Here is a 21,337-nt window from a genome sequence, read left to right on the forward strand (position 1 = left end):
CCAAACAAAAAAAACAATTTTAAAAAAAGATTAAAAACAGGGATCAAATTCTTAAAAATTAAACCTACAAAAATGTTTCATCTGTTTGGGATCCCGCAATTTGGTAAGGGCGGGAAAAATTTTTGGGGTTTTTCAGCATAGCAAAAAAACAATTTTACAAAAAGGGACCTCCCTGTTCTTCGAACATAAAAAACTGGAAAAGCCCCAATTTTAAAAATTTTGGGTTTAATTTCCAAGAAAAAATTTTTGTTAAAAAAGCTACATGATAAACCCTTAAAAAGACAACTGTAAAATCCCTTTCTGAAAAAATAATTAAGGGTTTCTTGCCTAGGGAAACACAAATTGTTTCCCGACTTGGGGTTTTAAAAAAAATGTGCTAGCGATCATTAAATAACAAATTTCTAACTGAAAAGCCTTAACCACTTTTGGGCCCCTGTTTGTCTTTTGTCTTGCTTTCCAATTAAAACCTTGAAAAGTGTTGGTTTTACTTTAACTTTAAACCCGGAAAGAATTTTAAAAAATTTATATGAAATCAAAAAAACAATATTTTTTAAAAAATTTTTTTTAATAACATTTAAAAAAATTTAAAGGTTTTTTTTTATATTTGGGCTTTTAAAAATTGCCTTAGTGATCAGAAAATTAAAAATAGTGATAAGCAAACCTGAAAAAATTTTTGTACGGAAAATCTGGGGAGAAAATCCGTGTTTAAAACCCCCAAAGAGGGGACATCAGCAAATTTTTAAAAAACCCACACCCCCAGACCACATTTTTCCCTTTGGTTGCAAATCCCGTATTCTTTGAAGGTGGAAAAGGGCAAAGAAAAGAGTATTATTTTGTTGAGAACAAATTTATGGAAATTCTTTTTTTCCCAAGTCACGAATTGAATTGGGGGAAATTATTTTAAAGGGGGTGATATTTCCTTTAAAAAACTCTTTTTTTTTGTTCTTTTTGTGAAAAAAAAAAAAGATTTTGGGACATTATTCAAGTGAGCTTGTCTTTTTGGGAATTTTCATGGAAATTTTAAACCTTTTATGATCAAAAAAACTCCCCGTTAAAGGAAAATGAAAAATTTTACCTTACGGTTTTTTCAATTAAAACAAAAGCATTTTAATAATTTTGATTGAAAATATTAAAATTAAAAAAAATTTCATTGATTTAATTAAACCCCCATGCCCAAAGAAATTTTTGGCCCCATTAAAAGGGGGGGGGCCAAAAATTTTGATTTTTTTTTTGTTTTCGTCAAACCGGTCCTCCGTTCTTTTTTGTGCCCCTACTCAAAAAATCATTTACCCGGGGGTCTGAAACCTTACGGAAAATTTATCAAACAGGGGTTGTTTTTCCCCCTTTGGGGGTTTTTATTGTTTTATTTTGTTTTTATGCCCCGGGGAATATAAATTAAAGTCCCATCCAGTTTTGCCAAAGTGACGAGGTTTTAAAAAAACCAAATTGGGTTTTTTTTAAAATTTTACCCGTACCCAAAAGGTTCTTAGTTTAACCCCCATACTAAAAACAAAAATAAAAGCTGGCAAGTTTCAAAAACTATTTCCCTATTTTTCCAATTATTGTGCCTTTTCAGCACTTAGAAAATTGAATAATGGTTAACCTAAAACGCCAAAGTTGGAAATATCTTAAGTTCTATCTTATACTAATGGCTTCATAATTTCTACACTTACTTAATATAAAGTACATGATATTTCCCAAGTTAATATAACTGTGTCATCCATATTTTCCAGTTATTTCCCTTTTTTCACTTTGAAAATAGGACCTTGTCTGGTTAACCTATTCCGTCAAGTTGGATTTATCGTAAATTTCTCTTCAATTGCTTAATTTATTTAATGATATCTTGCATATTTGGTAGGTGGATACCTTCAATGGTCCTCTAATTTTTTGTGGAGTAAGTGGTCATTAGGGTCAAAGTCCAAGATTCACTGGTTAGAAAATAAAATTTAAACATTTTTACTCATACTGTCCTTTATTTTTTGGTTGAATGTCTTTCATGTTGATACAAACAATGTCAAGGGGGGTCCCCCTTTTTTGGTTGTAAGGGGGCAAATTTGGGGTTTAAATTCAATGTCACCAATGTTAAAAATTTTTTTTTATTTTTACAGGTATTAAAACCCTTTCTTTTAGACAAATGTCATTTAAAAATTGAAAGAAACAAAAATTTTTAATTTTGGGGTTAGTGGGCCCTTGGGGGCAAGGTTCCCCCATTTCTAAAAAAGATTTTTTTCACCTTTTGCTCATACAGCCTTTTTTTATTTAAAAATTAATTTTTATTTTTGGGAGGAAGATAATTCATGGGTTTTTTTCCCTTTTTATTGGGGTAGGGGTCAGTGGGTCAAGGTCAATTTAATCAAAAATAATTTTAAAAACTTTTCCCCCTACAAGGGTTTATTTATTGCAGGGTTTTATTTCAAAATTTTTGGGAGGGAAAAAATTTCATGGTTTTCTTGTGGGGGGACCCTTTCCATGGACCAAAATTTCCCATTTAAAATCTATAATTTTTAATAGGGGAAGGGAACTATAAAGGGGTTTTTCTAAAAGGGGTAATCACAACCCTTTTACTTTTTGGTTTTTTAGGTTTTTGCAAATTTATTCCCTGGTTTTTTTTTGTTTTCCAACCATACCCCCCGCCCCCAGCTTTTTGCATAAACGTATTTGATAAATGGTTGATTACTTTTTTATTTTGGTTTTTTAAATTGACCAATGGGACAGAAAATGGTTCACTATGCTTTAAATCTTTTTGAAAACTTCGGGAAAAATAACCAGGTAAAATAAAAATTTTATATTTTAAATTTTCTTTCTGTTTTCGGGAATTTAGTGCCCCTTTCAGCAAAAAATTTAAAACCTTTTTAACTTAAATATCTTTTAAGGAAATTCGTTAAAGAAATTACTTTTAATTTCTTTTAAGTTAATTTTTTCAGCACTCCCTTTTTTGTAAACAAGTTTAAAATTTGTTATTTTCTTTCAGGAAAAAAATGAGTGGGAGCAGTTAAGACTCAAATATTTGCTGAGGATAAAAGACCTCCCAAGATATTTTTTTCACACTGGACAATCTAACAATTTTCAATAAGTTTTTTCAAAACCCCACAGGAAGGAAACCCGAGAAAAATTTACAAGAATTCAGGGAAAACCTTTAAATGAAAACCAAAACATAGTCAAAAGGGGATTTTTACCAAATTTTTCTAATGACCCAAAAATTTTTTTAAAAATTTGGGAAATTTAAAAAAGTAAAAGGTTTATAATTTTGAAAAACAAAACAAAAAATAATTTAAAAAAGTTTTGTAAAATTTAAAATTTTAAACCCAATTTCATTTTAAGTGTCCGAATTTTTGTTTTATTACTAAAATAATATTTTAATGTTGTTGGCTCTGGGTTTTTATTAGATTTTTTTGATTAATTATTTCCTTTTTTCCTATTTTTTTTTCATTATTTTATGGGCATTGAAAAAATCATACTGAAAAATTGCAATTTTTGAAAAAATCATACAAAGGAAAAATTTCTTTTCAGAAACAAAAAAAAGTTTTCATTCATTTTTATCAGTTTTGGGAAAAAAATTTTAAAAAAAGCCTCTTTTAAATATTTTAAAAAATTTCCCCTACATTTACAGGTTTTTTGAAAAACAATAACATGTTGCAAAATTTATTTTAGGCCCCGGGAGGGTTGTGAGTTGAAACAACCCCAGTACATGGTTTTTCTGCTTTTTCTAAGAAAACAAAGAAGATGATTAGCAATAATCAACACACAGAGGTAGGTTGACTAAATATGTAACAACTCTAAATTGAAGCTGTAATATTGTTATGCTTTTATTTCATTGTCACTTTGATAGTTTTTGTACAGTCTCATCAGACTGCAAACTTCTAAGGTCATTCAGTGGTACATAACATGAATTTAGGATGCCTGAAAAGTTTATAGTTTGATAAACTATATGTGTTTGGTTTGCTCAACATCATAAGATACTGTGTTTATTATATTATGGTAGATAACTCATATCTTTAATGCTAAATGAGCACAAATTATTAACATTTTAGTCAACATTTGAAAGTGTACTAAAAGAGTTCCACGAGGAATTGCCAGAAGAGATAATGACAGAATACAGGGGTTATATGAAGAAGTTGTCAATAGATAAACTGAGTCAGCTTGTAGAAATTCTTCACGAGTATATTCTGTTAGTTGTTGCTGTCAGACAAAACCCGGAGGACGAGGATTTTATTGATACAACCAATCACAAGTAAACCTCTTTATGATCTCTTAATTGATTGGTCAACATAAATCTAAACAGATTTAGTAGATCCTGTACACACCAGTTAAAGTTGAATGATTAAATAGATATTTTCAATATCTTACTGGCTAATCATTATTTTGCCCCCATTTCGAAGAAAAGGGGGTATATTGCTTTGCACTTGTCAGTCCGTCGGTCCGTAGACCAAATGGTTTCCGAGTGATAACTAAAGAACCCTTAGGCCTAGGAACTTCAAACTTGGTATGATGATTGGTCATGACCAGTAGATGACCCCTATTGATTTTGGGGTCAAGGGGTCAAAGGTCAAGGTCATATTGACCTTGTAAGCAAAAACGGTTTCCGATCAATAACTAAAGAACCTTAAGGCCTAGGAACTTCAAACTTGGTATGGTGATTGGTCATGATCAGTAGATGATCCCTATTGATTTTGGGGTCAAAGGTCAAGGTCACATTGACCTTGTAAGCAAAAACGGTTTCCGATCAATAACTAAAGAACCTTAAGGCCTAGGAACTTCAAACTTGGTATGGTGATTGGTCATGATCAGTAGATGATCCCTATTGATTTTGGGGTCAAGGGGTCAAAGGTCAAGGTCACATTGACCTTGTAAGCAATAACGGTTTCCGATCAATAACTAAAGAAGTTTAAGGCCTAGGAACTTCAAACTTGGTATGGTGATTGGTCAAGATCAGTAGATGACCCCTTTTGATTTTGGGGTTAAGGGGTCAAAGGTCAAGGTCACATTGACCTTGTAAGTAAAAACGATTTCCGATCAATAACGAAAGAACCCTTAGGTCTAGGAACTTCAAACCTGGTATGGTGATTGGTCATGACCAGCAGATGACCCCTATTGATTTTGGGGTTAAGGGGTCAAAGGTCAAGGTCACATTGACTTTGTAGGTAAAAACGGTTTCCGATCAATAACAAAAGAACCCTTAGGCCTAAGGACTTCAAACTTTATATGGTGATTGGTCATGATCAGTAGATGACCCCTATTGATTTTGGGGTCAAGGGGTCAAAGGTCAAGGTCACATTGACCTCTTAGGTAAAAACGGTTTCCGATCAATAACTAAAGAACCCTTAGGCCTAGGAACTTCAAACTTGGTATGGTGATTTGTCATGACCAGTAGATGACCCCTATTGATATTGGGGTTAAGGGGTCAAAGGGCAAGGTCACATTGACCTTGTAGGTAAAAATGCTTTCAAATCATTAACTTAAGAACCCTTTGGCCTAGGAACTTCAAACATGGTATGGTGATTGGTCATGACCAGCAGATGACCTATTGATTTTGGGGTCAAGGGGTCAAAGGTCAAGGTCACATTGACCTTGTATGTTAAAACGGTTTCCGATCAATTAACTAAAAACACTTAGGCCTAGGAACTTCAAACTTTGTATGATGATTGGTCGTGACCAGCAGATGACCCCTATTGAGTTTTGGGTCAATGGGTCAAAGGTTAAGGTCATGACCAGTAGATACTTGATAACCCTTATTAATTGTTTGATCACTGGGTCAGAAGTCATGCATAATAACCTTATCACATGACTAATTGGCTGCTGATAGGGGGCATACATGTTTTACAAACATATCTTGTTTAAGTATGTTTTTCATGTCGTTTTTGACAGATAATAATTTTATGAGCTTTGGAAATAGTGCAAAACCTCAATATGCTTTTCATCTACCTTTTCATGGCTCTTTGGTGTAACTTAATATACCTTTTTTGTGAACACAGCAACTAAGTGTTCCTTAGATCAAATATAAGCATTATTTGTTGTAAATGTCTTTTTTATTACAGACTTGGAGAATGGCTACCTGGATATGTAGACAGCATGGACAATCCTCTGTTAGATTTAGCAGTACTAGCAGACTTCCCAAAGGACATTCTATATAAATACAGTGTTCATACATGGGTGTGTACATACGTTATGTTGAGAGAAAAACAGACTGGAAACTATAGAAGATATTGAGAGATATTCTCATTGTAAATGTGGGGACTGACAAAAACATACAAAACCAAATTTTTAAATCTGTGATGGGTGTAAGAAATATTTTGAAGGAAAAAAGCAGACAGTCATAATACATACGCTAGGTTCCTTTGTTTTTGCGTGTTGCACACAATATCTATGGCCTTATAATAGTTGTGATAAACTGTACAGTAGAAGGAAGTATTTTCATTGTCATATTATTACTAGGCTTGCACAATCTTGTATAGGTATAAAAATGTGAAGTTTGCGAGCATGAGTAATATGGAGACTGTGATGGTCATAAAAACAATGAAACACAAGTGATAATAATAAAATGGTGTGATATTTTTGTTGAATTGAGTTATAATTATATCATGTATTATTGTGTTTATTTTTGATTTGTTACTGATACTTGACACTACATCAAATATTTAATGTTGCTGTTTATTATATCGAACTGTTTTGGATTGGTGTTCATTTATGTTTAAGTTTAGTACAGAAAAAAATGTTAATTTTCTTTTATTATGATAGAATTTGTTTGTTGATTTTATATTATATGTTCTTGTGTATTACAAAAAGAAAGTGTTAATTGAAATATTGTTTTTGATTGGCACTTGATGAAAAATGGCATAATACATGCATGTGTTGTATTTTGTTTGGTATTGTCATATATGTAGAGATTAAATGCGTTGGTTCTTTTTTTGTAGTATCATGGCATAATATTAATGAAATCATTGGGGGCGAGAGTGGTATGGGGAACATGGTCATTTGTGAAATGTCATATAATTTCTGCTCTAAATGTTTACTTTTTGTATGATTATGAGACCTGAGCTAGTTTATTGAACATTATATCTTAATTGTCTGCCTGCTAAAGCACTTGCATGAAAAGTAGTGAAATTGTTTGAGTTTATCCTTTGCTGGCAGATCACTCTTTTTCAAGTGTTTTCTCTAAGCAGATATTTTAATGGATTCTGTTTGTTTAAATATATGGTATACCAATCATGATTTTTCAATAAGGATAATATTTATTGTCTTACAACTGTTAATAATAAATGTAAAGAAAACTTTGTTACAACATAAGTTTTAAATTTAGAACATTAATTACTGATAGCAATTAAGGATTGATTTAGGCATGTTATAATTGATATATAGCTTATATTTAACAGGTAAATTAATGCTTAAATACTGTTGATCGACATTTTCAATAAACAATCTAACAAAAATTGGTGTGGTGTTTCTTTTCTTTCTCAGGTAATGAACAGGATGCTACAAAAAAAATTATACATTAAAATTATATTATGTGAGACAGTTTAAAGTTATGCTGAAATTATATTAGGTGAGACAGTTTAATTATCCCGTTTTGTGAGAAGAGTTTTTATGTGGCCACCACGTATATTCAGTCACACTTATTAGTTGGCAATGTTGGATGAGACAGTTGAATATTCAATGACTTATTGTCGGTAATTATCCACAGACACTTTGAGTGTGGAGTTCACAACGCCTTTAAATCCAAATAAAATGTCTATTGGTCAATCCCAGCACATATACTTATCATATATGTAAAAAAAAACCTAAAGATAAGCTGTTTTGAAAAAAGTTCCAATTTCAACATATATAAATTAATGATACAACATATATGTTGAAATATAATTTTTTTTTAAAAACCAGCTTACCTTTTAGTTTTATTGACATATATGATAAGTAAATGTGCTGGGATTGACAGATAAACAATTTATATTTAAAGGCGTTTGGAGCTCCACACCCCATGTGTCTGTGAAATTATCGGATTCCGAAGTAAACATTACGGATGTTAAATATATATTACGCTCAAATTTCATATTTGAAAATATCTATAATTGCTACACAGTCTCTTTGTAAATATAAAATAAACATGTTTTTACTTCACACAAAGATATGTTGTGTTTGAAATTCTAAACACTATAGGTGGTTACAATATGATTATATAGTGTCATTAAAAAAACTGGCAGTTTTTTAAAGAAAAGATCTACATCTCATTGCACCAGGTGTTGGCTGCAATTTTTGTGAGCTCCTACACTTTGCCTTTATGAAAGTGTTTATATTCTGTGTTGAAGAATGAGATTTGACAGAGTTAATCATAAACTGTATGACATTGGAATTCTTATTTTTGTTTTGGGAATTATTGTGTTTTGAAGAGAAATTTGGACTTTGAAGACAAAAACATAATATATATAGAAACTGTATTTACATGTAAAATGCCCTAAGGAAGGATTAGTGACAACCTTTCAAATTGGATTAAGTACGAAAGATCAACCTTGTACGATATTGGAAAATCAGTGACTGCCCAAGGCAATACACTTAATAACATTGTGGTGCAGCAAATAAAATAGTTAGAAATCCAGAAAGAAATAAACGAGGTAAGAGAAGTGGTCAGAGTCATATGAGATCATGGGATATTAATCAAGGAGTAAATGACGATAATCTAAGAACATTACCAGAAGCTATTCCAACTGTTGTTTACAGTAAACGTGCCTCAAAAACAAACTCAAATATACTTCACATTAACAATATCATTCAGATCAAGCGAATTCAAACTGTTCGTACAAAAGAAAGTCAGAAACACTTAAAAGTATGCTCAATCAATCCTAGGTCTGTGAAGAATAAAACAATAGCCATCTGTGATTTTATCCTATCAAACGGCTTTGATATAGTTGCCATCACCGAGACATGGTTGAGTAGTTCAGTTGATAAAGTTTGCAGTAGTGAGCTAGTTCCGAACGGGTATAAAATGAAGCAAGTTCCTCGACCTGCCAAAATTCGAGGGGGTCGTGTTGCTATTATCTACAAATCCAACATAAATTTCAAAGTTTTGACCTCATCTACCGATGGACATTTTTCTACATTTGAACACATTGACTGTAATATAGCTATCGAAAAAGACTCCTTCTGCCTTTCTGTTATCTATAGACCACCACCATCACAAAAGAATGGTCTCAGTACAAACACTTTTCTTGAACAGGAATGGCCTTTGTTTCTTTCGAAATATGCAACTATTGATAAACCGGTAATAATTGTTGGGGACTTCAACTTTCATGTAGACAAAATTCATCAGTTGTCTTGAAACATTTGGATTAAAACAGCATGTTCAGGGACCTACACATGTTGCAGGACATACCCTTGATGTTGTTATCACCCGAGACACTGACAACATTGTGTCCAATATAGAGGTCAGAGACCCAGGGCTATCTGACGCGAGAGGAAAGATATTAATCGATTGATATTAAAGGTTTCAGAGAGGATATGAAATCATTAGATATATCAAATGCGAATATGTCTATTTTCGACCTAGACGAATACGTGGAATCTTTGAACATCGGTTTGTCAACCCTTATTGATAAACATGATCCGCTTATAACAAAAACAATCGTCCGTCTTATCCATAGTTTAATGACGAACTTCACAAGGCAAAACATTCCAAACGAAAGCTGGAACGAATATGGGAAAAATCTCAACTGACAGTAGATCATGAAATTTATAGAAGTCAATGTGCGTATGTCAATAAATTACTCAAGCGAACACGTATTAGCTTTTATGCTGAAAAGATAGGGTCATGTGGTCGTGACCAAAAAATCTATTTAAAGTGACAAAAAATCTTCTTGGAAGAACCGATGAGGTTGTTTTACCAGTTTCTTTATCATCAGCAGACCTAGCTCAAGAGTTCATTGATTTTTTCGTCGATAAGATAGAAAAAATACGTGACAAGTTCATATCGACACACAAGAGTGTATGAATAGTGAAACAGATGAGCTAGTTGAATTTACACCTGTAACCGAAAATGAACTGAGAAAAGTTATATCAAAATCACAAAGTAAATCTCGTGAACTGGATGTGATACTAACATGGCTGTTAAAAGAATGTTTGGACGAATTGGTCCCGTCATTGACAAAACTGATTAACTATTCATTAGATCGTTCATATGTTCCAAAATCATTCAAAAGTTCCCTGATCAGACCGCTCATCAAGAAGCTAGATTTAGATACCAACATTTTAAAGAATTACAGACCTGTTTCGAATCTGTCATACGTGTCTAAAATTCTAGAGAAAATGGTCTGGAATGATTTTAACAGCAAACGAGCTTCATGATCCCCATCAATCTGCATATAGAAAATTCAATTTCATTCAACTGAAACAGCACTAATAAAAGTTCAAAATGATATATTGAATTCACTAGACAACAATGATGTTACCATGTTTACTTAGTTATGCTGGACTTATCAGCTGCATTCGATACAATCGACCACATTACAATTCTACAGCGCCTTAACACCAACTTTGGTATTTCTGGAAAACCGTTAGAATGGATACGTTCATATTTATGTGATCGACACCAGACTGTCACAATAAATGGTGAACTGTCAAACCCAATCAAATTGAGCTACAGTGTGCCTCAAGGATCCGTTCTGGGACCAAATTTGTTAACTATGTACACTAAACCTGTTGGTGCAATATGTAAGAAACATGGATCGGAATACCATTATTATGCAGACGATGGACAACTTAACCTCTCCTTTAAACCAACATGTCCAGTCTCTAAGAATGACTCATTAGATCGAGTTCAAAATCGTCTTGCTGAAATAGTGACATGGATGAACAATAATATGTTGAAAATCAATGCTGACAAGACAGAAGTAATAATATTTACATCTCAGAGAAAACAAAAGCATGTTGAGACAATAACTGTGACTATCGGAGATGAAAACATAAAACCATCAAATAGTGTAAGAAATCTTGGTGCTGTATTGGACAACAACATGACCATGGAAAAGCACATTAACTCAGTTTGCAGATCTTGTTATGGACAACTACGCCAGATTGGTCATATAAGGAAATACCTGAATACTGATGCAACAAAATCTTTAGTGAATTCTTTAGTCACCTCTCGCATGGATTTTTGTAATGCACTTTTATATGGTGTACCTAAAACGACATTGAACAAACTACAACATCTTCAAAACACTGCTGCCCGCATCATCACAATAACTTCCAGATTTGAACAGATCACTCCAGTATTGAAGAAACTACACTGGATTCCTGTGGTTTATCGAGTAGACTTTAAAATCCTTATCAAACTTATCAAGCCCTACATGATCAGTCACCAATTTACCTAAAACATTTACTGGCGCTATATCAACCAACAAGAAACTTAAGATCAAAGAACTCTTCAAAGCAACTTGCTGTTCCCAAAAGTAGGACTGTAAGATTTGGTGAACGCAGTTTCTCTTCGGTGGCACCAAAACTGTGGAATGCTCTTCCAGACAGTATCAGAGACTCAAAAACAGTACATGTTTTCAAGAAATCTTTAAAAACACATTTTTTCCTGAAAATTTGTAGTAACTAACTGTACTGTATTTGTTATCACTGTGAATTGGCGTGCTGTCTTTTGTTATGAGATATCTGGGTACACATTAAAGTCTATTTTTGAATCACATTTCAATTATTGATTACTGTTTTATCAAATTGGATTTAGATTTCAGTTGTCAAAATTGATTTGATTTTTTTTAATTTCCATAGTTTCAACGTTTCTCTTTATTTCATTTTCAAGTCTTAGACTATTATTATTATTAGTTTTAGACTTTTAGATTAATCATGGGGTATTTTATAGTTTGTAAATGTAAACATATATGTGTGTTGTTATTTTTATTACTTTTTGTTTGTTTTTTAAGTCATTGTAAATGTATATAATTCCATTGTAAAGCGCCTTTGAACATTTTATTTTATTTTTGAGAAGGGCGCTATAAAGATGTGGTAATTCTTATTATTATTATCAAGACCACTTTTACTTGACCTGTAGAATGCCACGCAGCTTCTTATACATAATTTATTCATTCTTTTATTCAAATTGGACATATTCGGCAAGAATTACAGATTTCAATAGATTTCTGTGATAAAAATATTTCGCCTGTGATAAAAATATTTCACGCAAAGATGAGCATTGTATATCCTTAAAGAATGGCAAACCGGTAAACATGGTTTGTGTACTGACACAACACTTGTCTAAAAAGCCTCAGTGGCACAGAGTGAATACTTCAATTTGAGCTTCAATTTGAAGGTATATTAGGCTCGAAAACTTATTAAACATTTGTTTACATTATTTTGCAAAACTTTAATACATGTTGTATCTTTTTTGCATGTCAATCACCCATTGTATGACAAAATATATTTAAATTTTAAAAAATTACATATGCATGTATGTATCAAAGGTATGAAATTTAAAAAAAAGACACCGGGAAATTATCAAATGATTTATTCACAAATGCTGCATATAACTGAAGAAAATAGTGAAATAAATCTAAAAAAAATGTATATCGAGGATTCGAAATTGCAACTTACGAAAAAGCTTCCTAAAGTTGATAAGTCTCCGGTCAATATTGCCAAACTATATGTTTTCCTCAATTTAAAATTGATCGGCAGGAATAATGTTTGAGCCAATTTGTTTATTACCTTTCACCAGTTTTCACCCTTCCTCTTTGTTCCCTTATTTTTTGCACTATTATAATTACACTTTTTCACATGTATATGCTAGGAGCTAGCTGTATGTGATATGTATGTGATATGCCTGCCACATAACCTCATTTAAACATTTAGATTTATTCTTTATATTTTTAAATGATGTGTATTTCTTAGGGGAATATCCAGTAACGTATATCCATTAACCCTTGTTATTGTTTGGGAATATTGACGGGAGATACTTGAATATTCCACCAATATCTATCTTGTTACCAAAAATAATAGAGGATGGACTATGTTCATATGTCCTGTTAGACTTTTTGATGAGGAAACAAAGTGATTTCGTAGTTAAATATCTCAAGGAAGCTCATAGGTAACTACTTTTACTCATTTCTGTTATTCGAATATTAATGCTGACTTGAGAAATAGGAGATATCACATAAGTTATATGTGTTGATGAAGAGTATAGAACATGTTGATATATTCCTGTGTTCCCCCTATTAATGTTATATGACAAATATTACGCTAGGCTTATGAACATAATAGAGATATCTTTATACCATACGCAACATGATGCAATACATTATTGGTGTGAAATACAGGAAAATATTAAATTGACACTGTATTGAAAGTAGTTTCTTACTGTTAGGTAGCCATCCGGCCAGCTTGTTGTAGGTTGATGGTTCATTTTGGGTTCATGTGTCATAGATTATGTAAGGCTTATGAATGTAATGTTAATATATTTATATCATACGCAACATGATGTAATAACTTTAGCAATTTACATAAAGTGAAATGAAGGAAAAGGCTTATGACTTTTTCAATCTAATTTTGTGAAATAGGAGCCAACAAAATAATAATTAAAACAAGATTAAAACAGGCACCAATTCTTAAATTCAAACTGTATCAAAAGTAATTTCATACTGTTAGGTATCCAGCAAGTTGTGGTAGGTTGGTGATTCATTTTGGGCTATAAAACAATTCACAAAGGAGCATCTGCAGTGTTCTTCAAACAGTAAAGCTGGAAAGGCACATTATAAATTTGTTTATTACAGAATTTATTTAAGTTCGCTTGTGTAGGAAGCTATAAGCTTATAGACACACTGTCAAATCCTTCTTGAGCAATAAGTGTAAAGTTTCTTACTCAAGGAATCAACAACTTGCACCTGACGGGGTTTGAACAATTGCGACTAGCGATCAGTAGTTTACCTCTCTGCCAATCTGTCGTTTTTCTGCCTCATTAAGACCTTGACAGTGTTGTTGTGACTTAAACTTAACCTGGAAAGAATTTAAATATTGATATGAAACCACATACAATATTTTAAATACTTATTTTCAATAAACATTAAATATTTTGAAAGATGTTATTGTATTGGTCTTTAATGTTGCTAGTGATACAGAATTAAGTAGTGATAAGCAAACTTGAATATTTTTGTACAGGAAATCTGGCAGCATATCCAGTGTAAACCCGAAAGAGGTGACATCAGCACATCTAATCAGCTACGACCCCCAGCACGACATTTTACCTTTAGTGCTTGCTAACTGCCAGTATTCATTTGAGATGGGTAAAGGGACAAAGATAGAGTATGACTTTGCTGCCTTAGAGAGACAATTGATGGACAGGTTCTTGTTTTCAAAGTCAAGAATTGAAGTTGGAAGGGTGTTGATGGTATGACTTTTCTTAAAGCTCTTGTTTTTAGTTCTTGTGATGAAAAAAGAGATTCTGGTACATGTATCTCAAGTAATGCTTGTCTTTATTGTAATGTTTTGTGAATTTATATCCTTTCATAGACATAATCAACACAAACATCCCAGTTAAGAGTTAAGAACTAAAGACTATTGCCGGTTACATGATTTTACAATTATAGACACATATTGGAGCAGTTTTAATAAGTTTGATTATATTGACTTGGAATAGATATGAAGATTACAATAAATTACATTGATTTACCTTTCCAATATGTCTTATATGATTTTTTAAAATACTATATTTTGAATAGTGACTAGGAACAAGTAAGGTTTGTCTAACAAGGTAACAAGGAGTATGCCAAACCTTTGACTGTATGGTTTTAGGTTGTGCATTGATGGCAGTGGTTTATTTTTGTTACCACCTATACCCCCTTGTACCAGCTTAAGAAAAATTTGATAATCGTATTTAATAAATGGTTGATCACTTTTTAACTTTATCAATTAGATTGACCAGATGGTGTACAGAACTGAGTTCACTGATGCTGAAGTCTTCAGAAAACTGTCTGAGAAAATACCCCAGGTAAAACATATTTTTAGATTTATTTTTTACTCTCTGTAATGGCAATCAGTGTTACTACAGCAAAATAAAATCGTTTTTAACTATTTTCAAGGATTATTCCGTTAAAGAAATTACTCTGTTATTACTTCATATGCATTTAAGTCAGCACTCCTATTATGTGAAACAATTTATATTATGTTGGGTTTCTTTCAGGAAAATTTGAGTGCAGCAGTTAAGACTCAGATATGTGCTGAGATAAAGACGCTACCAGATATTTGTACATCACTGGACAATCTGGACATAACAATAAGTTTTCTAAAGTCTACAGGAGGTCAACCAGAGAAAACTTTACATGAATTCATGGGGAACACACTTCAAATGAAAACCACAATACATAGTCAAAAGGTGATTGTACTTAAATTTTTCTATATGACCCAATATTATTTAAATTTGAATTTCAAAAATGTAAAATGTTTTTATTCATTTGATTTAAACAAAGCAAAAACTAATTAAAAATGTATGTACATAACATTTAACCAATGTACAATTATACAGTGTCTGAACTGTTGTCTATGTACTAACTAATATTTTAATGTTGTGTTTTGCTCTGACTTTACATTTATGATTGTAATTGTGTTAGTTTCTTTATCCTATTTTTCACCTGTCCAGCTTTTCTGAATGCTTTTCATCCGGCGTCCGGCCATCCGTCGGTACGGCATCCGTCTCTTCATATTTTTAACCAGGTTTTCAATTTTGAAAATCCTGGTTATTAGATTGGGGTATGGCGGGCGGATGGGCGGATGGGCGGGCGTCAAACGAAATTGTGTCCGCTCTGTAACTCTTCAACCCTTTGAAGAATTTTGATGAAACTTCAGACAAATGTTTACCACATCAAGATGACGTGCAGAACGCATGTTCCGCATGGCTGGCTCCAAGGTCAAGGTCACAGTGACATTAACATTGAAAATCCTGTCCGCTCTGTAACTCTTCAACCCTTTGAAGAATTTTGATGAAACTTCAGACAAATGTTTACCACATCAAGATGACGTGCAGAACGCATGTTCCGCATGGCTGGCTCCAAGGTCAAGGTCACAGTGACATTAACATTGAAAATCCTGTTTACATGATTTTAACTTGATTTGGCAGTCAAAGGTCATATCATCTTTGGAGGTAATTTAAAAAAGATATGATATATTCAAGATGACGTGCAGAACGCATGTTCCGCATGGCTGGCTCCAAGGTCAAGGTCACAGTGACATTAACATTGAAAATCCTGTCCGCTCTGTAACTCTTCAACCCTTTGAAGAATTTTGATGAAACTTCAGACAAATGTTTACCACATCAAGATGACGTGCAGAACGCATGTTCCGCATGGCTGGCTCCAAGGTCAAGGTTACAGTGACATTAACATTGAAAATCCTGTCCGCTCTGTAACTCTTCAACCCTTTGAAGAATTTTGATGAAACTTCAGACAAATGTTTACCACATCAAGATGACGTGCAGAACGCATGTTCCGCATGGCTGGCTCCAAGGTCAAGGTCACAGTGACATTAACATTGAAAATCCTGTTTACATGATTTTAACTTGATTTGGCAGTCAAAGGTCATATCATCTTGGGAGGTAATTTAAAAAAGATATGATATATTCAAGATGACGTGCAGAACGCATGTTCCGCATGGCTGGCTCCAAGGTCAAGGTCACAGTGACATTAACATTGAAAATCCTGTCCGCTCTGTAACTCTTCAACCCTTTGAAGAATTTTGATGAAACTTCAGACAAATGTTTACCACATCAAGATGACGTGCAGAACGCATGTTCCGCATGGCTGGCTCCAAGGTCAAGGTCACAGTGACATTAACATTGAAAAATCCTGTTTACATGATTTTAACTTGATTTGGCAGTCAAAGGTCATATCATCTTTGGAGGTAATTTAAAAAAGATATGATATATTATTTCATGTCTACTTTGTAACTTGTTTTTCATTATACAGAATTATCAATATAATTATAGTGAACAAATTCTTCTGTGCTGAACTCGTCCTACATTTCTCAACGGATTTTGTTCAAACTTTCACAGAAGCTTTGTCATCAAGCACCCTGGCACATATTGTCGGGGTTTTGTGATTGGATAGTTTTTGACCTAATTATGGCCCTTTGTTTTTTTTCCTTATACATAATATTATAGTGAACACTTCTTCAGTGGCAATTCCTCCTACATTATTCATGTTTTACATTGCACATAGTTACATTGTTTGTTGCTTGTATTTGTATTTCAAATACAACATATTTATCTACAATGGTGATAATTGAAAACCTGGTTTCATGGCATTGCCATGTTTCTTGTTTTACTTTAAACGACATGTCCTCATAAACCTCTTAGCCAGTTTCATCCAAACTTCACAGGAATGTTCCTTTGGTAGTCAACTTTAAAATTGGGCAAAGAATTTAATGCCATGCAGAACTCTGGTTGCCTTGGCAACCAAAAAAAAACTTGAAAAATCTTTTAAAAAACTGAAAGAGCTAGAGCTAAAATATTTGGCATGAACCATCGTCTAGTCAGTGTCTACAAAGTTTGTTCAAATAAAAGCCCTGAGGTCAAAATTGGCTCCAACTGAGGGGTCATTGATTTTCCTTATTTGTATAAAGTAAAAGTATAAAAAAATCTTCTTTTATAAAAACCAAATAGCTAGAGCTTAGATATTAAACATGAGACATCTTCTAGTGGGTGTCTACCAGGTTTGTTTAAAAAAAGCCCCATGGTCAAAATTGGCCCTGCCCCAGGGGGTCATTTTTTCCCTTTATGTATATAGTAAAAACTTTAAAAATCTTCTTTTAAAAAAACCAAAGAGCTGGAGCTAAGATATTTAGCATGAAACATCTTCTAATGGGTGTCTACCAAGTTTGTTCAAATAAGGGCACTGGGGTTAAAATTGGCCTGGCCCTGGGATCATTGATTTTCCTTAAATTTTTGTATAGTAAAAACTTAAAAAATCTTCTTTCAAAAAAACCCAAAGAGCTAGAGTTTAGATACAAAGCATATTATATCTTCTATTGATTGTCTACCAAGTTTGTTCAAATAAAAGCCGATGGGCCAAAATTGACCCCGGGGGGGGGGGGGGTGTCATTGTTTTCATTGTAAATACTTAAAAATCATCTTTTAAAAACCCCAAAGAGCTAGAGCTTAGATATTTATCATGAAACATCTTCTAATGGGTGTCTACCAAGTTTGTTCAAATAAAAGGCCTTGGGTTAAAATTTGCCCGCCCGGGGAGCCTATAAACAGGTGAGCGATTTCAGGGCCATCATGGCCCTCGTGTTTATTCATTATTGTATGTGGCCTTTCAATATATCATACATGAAAATATGCTTTTAAGGAAACAAGTTTACAAATATATCCGTTTTGGAAAATATTCAGAATTGACTAAAATCTATAGAATAAGAACCCACTGGTTTTTATAGTATGGTAGGCTAATAACATTATTACAAATTCATTGTAGGCCCAGCAGGCATGTGAATTAAGACATGCACAGTCACTATGGTTACTGCTGTCACTACAGAAATCAAAGAAGATGATTGGGAATAATCAACACACAGAGGTAGGTTGACAAAGTATTTTCATATATTTTGAGGTTACTTTGAGAGTTTTTGTACAGGTCTGACTAGACATACTGCGAAATTCTAAGATTGTGCAGTTTTAAATCAAGGCAGTACATAACATGGGTTTAGGATTACCTTAAAAGTTTATAGTTTGATAAACTATATGTGTTTGTCTTGTGTCAGATCATAAGATACTGTGTTATTATATTATGGTAGATAATTGATAGGAACACAAATAATTTACATTTCAGTCAACATTTGAAAGTGTGTTAAAAGAGTTCCACGAGGAATTACCAGATGAGATAATGGCAGAATACAGGGGTTATATGAAGAAGTTGTCAATAGAGAAACTAAACCAGCTTGTAGAAATACTTCACGAGTATATTCTGTTAGTTGTTGCTGTCAGACAAAACCCGGAGGACGAGGATTTTATTGATACAACCAACCACAAGTAAACCTCTTTATGATCTCTTAATTGATTGGTCAACATAAACCTTAGCAGATTTAGTAGACTGTCGACACATCAGTAAAAGTTGAATGATTATATAGATCTGATAGATCTTTTCAATATCTTACTGGCTAATCATCATTTAAGTATGTTTTTCATGTCTTGTTTGACAGATAATAATTTTATGACCTTTGGAAATAGTGCAAATCCTCAATATGCTTTTCATCTACCTTTTCATGGCTCTTTGATGTTACTTAATATACCTTTTTTGTGAACACAGCAACTAAGTGTTCCTTAGATCAAATATAAGCATTATTTGTTGTAAATGTCTTTTTTATTACAGACTTGGAGAATGGCTGCCTGGATATGTAGACAGCATGGACAATCCTTTGTTAGATTTGGCAGTACTAGCAGACTTCCCAAAGGACATTCTATATAAATACAGTGTTCATACATGGGTGTGTACATACGTTATGTTGAAAGAAAAACAGACTGGAAACTATAGAAGATATTGAGAGATATTCTCATTGTAAATGTAAGGACTGACAAAAAAATACAAGACCAAATGTTCAAATCTGTGATGGGTGTGTGAAATATTTTAAAAGAAAAGGGATATTTGATAGTGATAATGTTAAAGCAGACAATCATAATACGTATGCTTGTATTCTTTGTTTTTGCATGTTACACACAAAACATATGGCCTTATAATAGTTGTGATAAACTGTTCAGTAGAAGGAAGTATTTTCATTGTCATATTATTACTAGACTTGAAAATGTTTTATAATTATAAAAATGTGAAGGTTGCGAGCATGAGAAGCATGGAGACTGTGATGGTCATAAAAACAATGAAACAGGTGATAATAATAAAATGGTGTGATATTTTTGTTGAATTGAGTTATAATTGTATCATGTATTATTGTGTTTATTTTTGATTCGTTACTGATACTTGACACTACATTAAATATTTAATGTTGCTGTTTATTTAACTGTTTTGGATTGGTGTTCATTCATGTTTACGTTTACTACGGACAATTTGTTGATTTTCTTTTATAATGTAAATTTGTTTGTTGATTTTGTATTTTATTTTCTTGTGTATTACAAAAAGAAAGTGTTAATTAAAATATTTTGTTTTTGATTGGCACTTGATGAAAACTGACAAAATACATGCATGTTTTGTATTTTGCTTTGTATTGCTATGTATGTAGAGAATAACACGTTGCGTTGGTCGTTAATTGTAGTATCATGGCATAATATTAATGAAATCAGTGGGAGTGGTATGGGGAACATGGTCATTTGTAAAATGTCATAAAATTTCTGCTCTAAATGTTTGCTTTGTGTGTGTGATTATGATACTTAAGTGAGTTTATTGAACATTATATCTTAATTGTCTGCCTGCAAAAGCACTGGCATGAGAAGTAGTGAAATTGTTTGAGTTTATCCTTGGCTGGCAGATCACTCTTTTTCAAGTGTTTTCTCTAAGCAGATATTTTAATGGATTCTGTTTGTTTAAATATATGGTATACCAATCATGATTTTTCTACCAAGCATAAAAATAAGGATAATGTTTATTGTCTTACAACTGTTAATAATAAATGTAAAGAAAACTTTGTTACAACATAAGTTTTAAAATTAGAACATTAATTACTGATAGCAATTAAGGATTGTTTTAGGCATGTTATAATTGATATATAGCTTATATTTAACAGGTAAATTAATGCTTAAATACTGTTGATCGTCATTTACAAATAAACAATCTAACAAAAATTGGTGTGGTGTTTCTTTTCTTTCTCAGGTAATTCACAGGACGCTATAACATTTTTATACATTGAAATTATATTATGTGAGACAGTTTAAAGTTGTCCTGTTTTGTGAGAAGAGTTTTTGTGTGGCCACCCCGTATGTTCAGTCACACTTATTATTTGGCAATATTGACATGAGTCATTTGAATATTCCATGACCTTTTGATGGGGTAATTATTCATAGACACTTGAGTGTGGAGCTCCAAACACCATAAAATCCAAATAAAATGTATATTGGTCAATCCCAGCATATATACTTATTATATAGGTTAAAAAAATGAAGATAAGCTGTTTTTGCACAAAAAGCATATTTCAAGATCTATATGTTGAAATAAGAATTTTTTTCAAAACAGCTTACCTTTAGTCTTTTTACATATACATATATGATTAAACTTTGTCTGTAGCATTCCTAGGTATTCTTCTATCAAATTTGCTCATATGAAATTGATTGGCCCCTTATCGGGTCTAGAGCTAAAAATAGAAGAAGAAAAACCTTTAGACATCTTCTTCAGAACTAATAGATGGATGTTCACCAAACTTTGTCTGTAGCATTCTT

The 21,337-nt window shown here is 32.7% G+C and overlaps 2 protein-coding genes across 2 annotated transcripts; both read left to right on the forward strand.

Annotated features, from left to right (window-relative positions):
• The first annotated feature begins 3,715 nt into the window (after positions 1-3,715).
• On the forward strand, positions 3,716-7,429 carry LOC132731395 (uncharacterized). The gene is made up of 3 exons (XM_060717575.1): positions 3,716-3,750; positions 4,032-4,231; positions 6,036-7,429. Exons 1-3 carry the CDS (start codon positions 3,724-3,726, stop codon positions 6,205-6,207), a joined length of 399 nt encoding a protein of 132 aa, XP_060573558.1. The 5' UTR covers positions 3,716-3,723; the 3' UTR covers positions 6,208-7,429.
• A 5,508-nt stretch (positions 7,430-12,937) lies between these two features.
• On the forward strand, positions 12,938-20,748 carry LOC132731396 (E3 ubiquitin-protein ligase rnf213-alpha-like). Its single transcript, XM_060717576.1, has 7 exons — positions 12,938-13,063; positions 14,131-14,359; positions 14,885-14,959; positions 15,152-15,343; positions 18,435-18,533; positions 18,786-18,985; positions 19,326-20,748. The coding sequence occupies exons 1-7, from the start codon at positions 13,014-13,016 to the stop codon at positions 19,495-19,497; spliced, it is 1,017 nt and encodes a 338-aa protein (XP_060573559.1). The 5' UTR covers positions 12,938-13,013; the 3' UTR covers positions 19,498-20,748.
• The last annotated feature ends 589 nt before the right edge of the window (positions 20,749-21,337 follow it).

The sequence above is a fragment of the Ruditapes philippinarum genome, unplaced genomic scaffold, assembly GCF_026571515.1.
Source record: "Ruditapes philippinarum isolate M1 unplaced genomic scaffold, ASM2657151v2 ctg1298_1_1_1_1, whole genome shotgun sequence".
Lineage (NCBI taxonomy): Eukaryota > Metazoa > Mollusca > Bivalvia > Venerida > Veneridae > Ruditapes > Ruditapes philippinarum.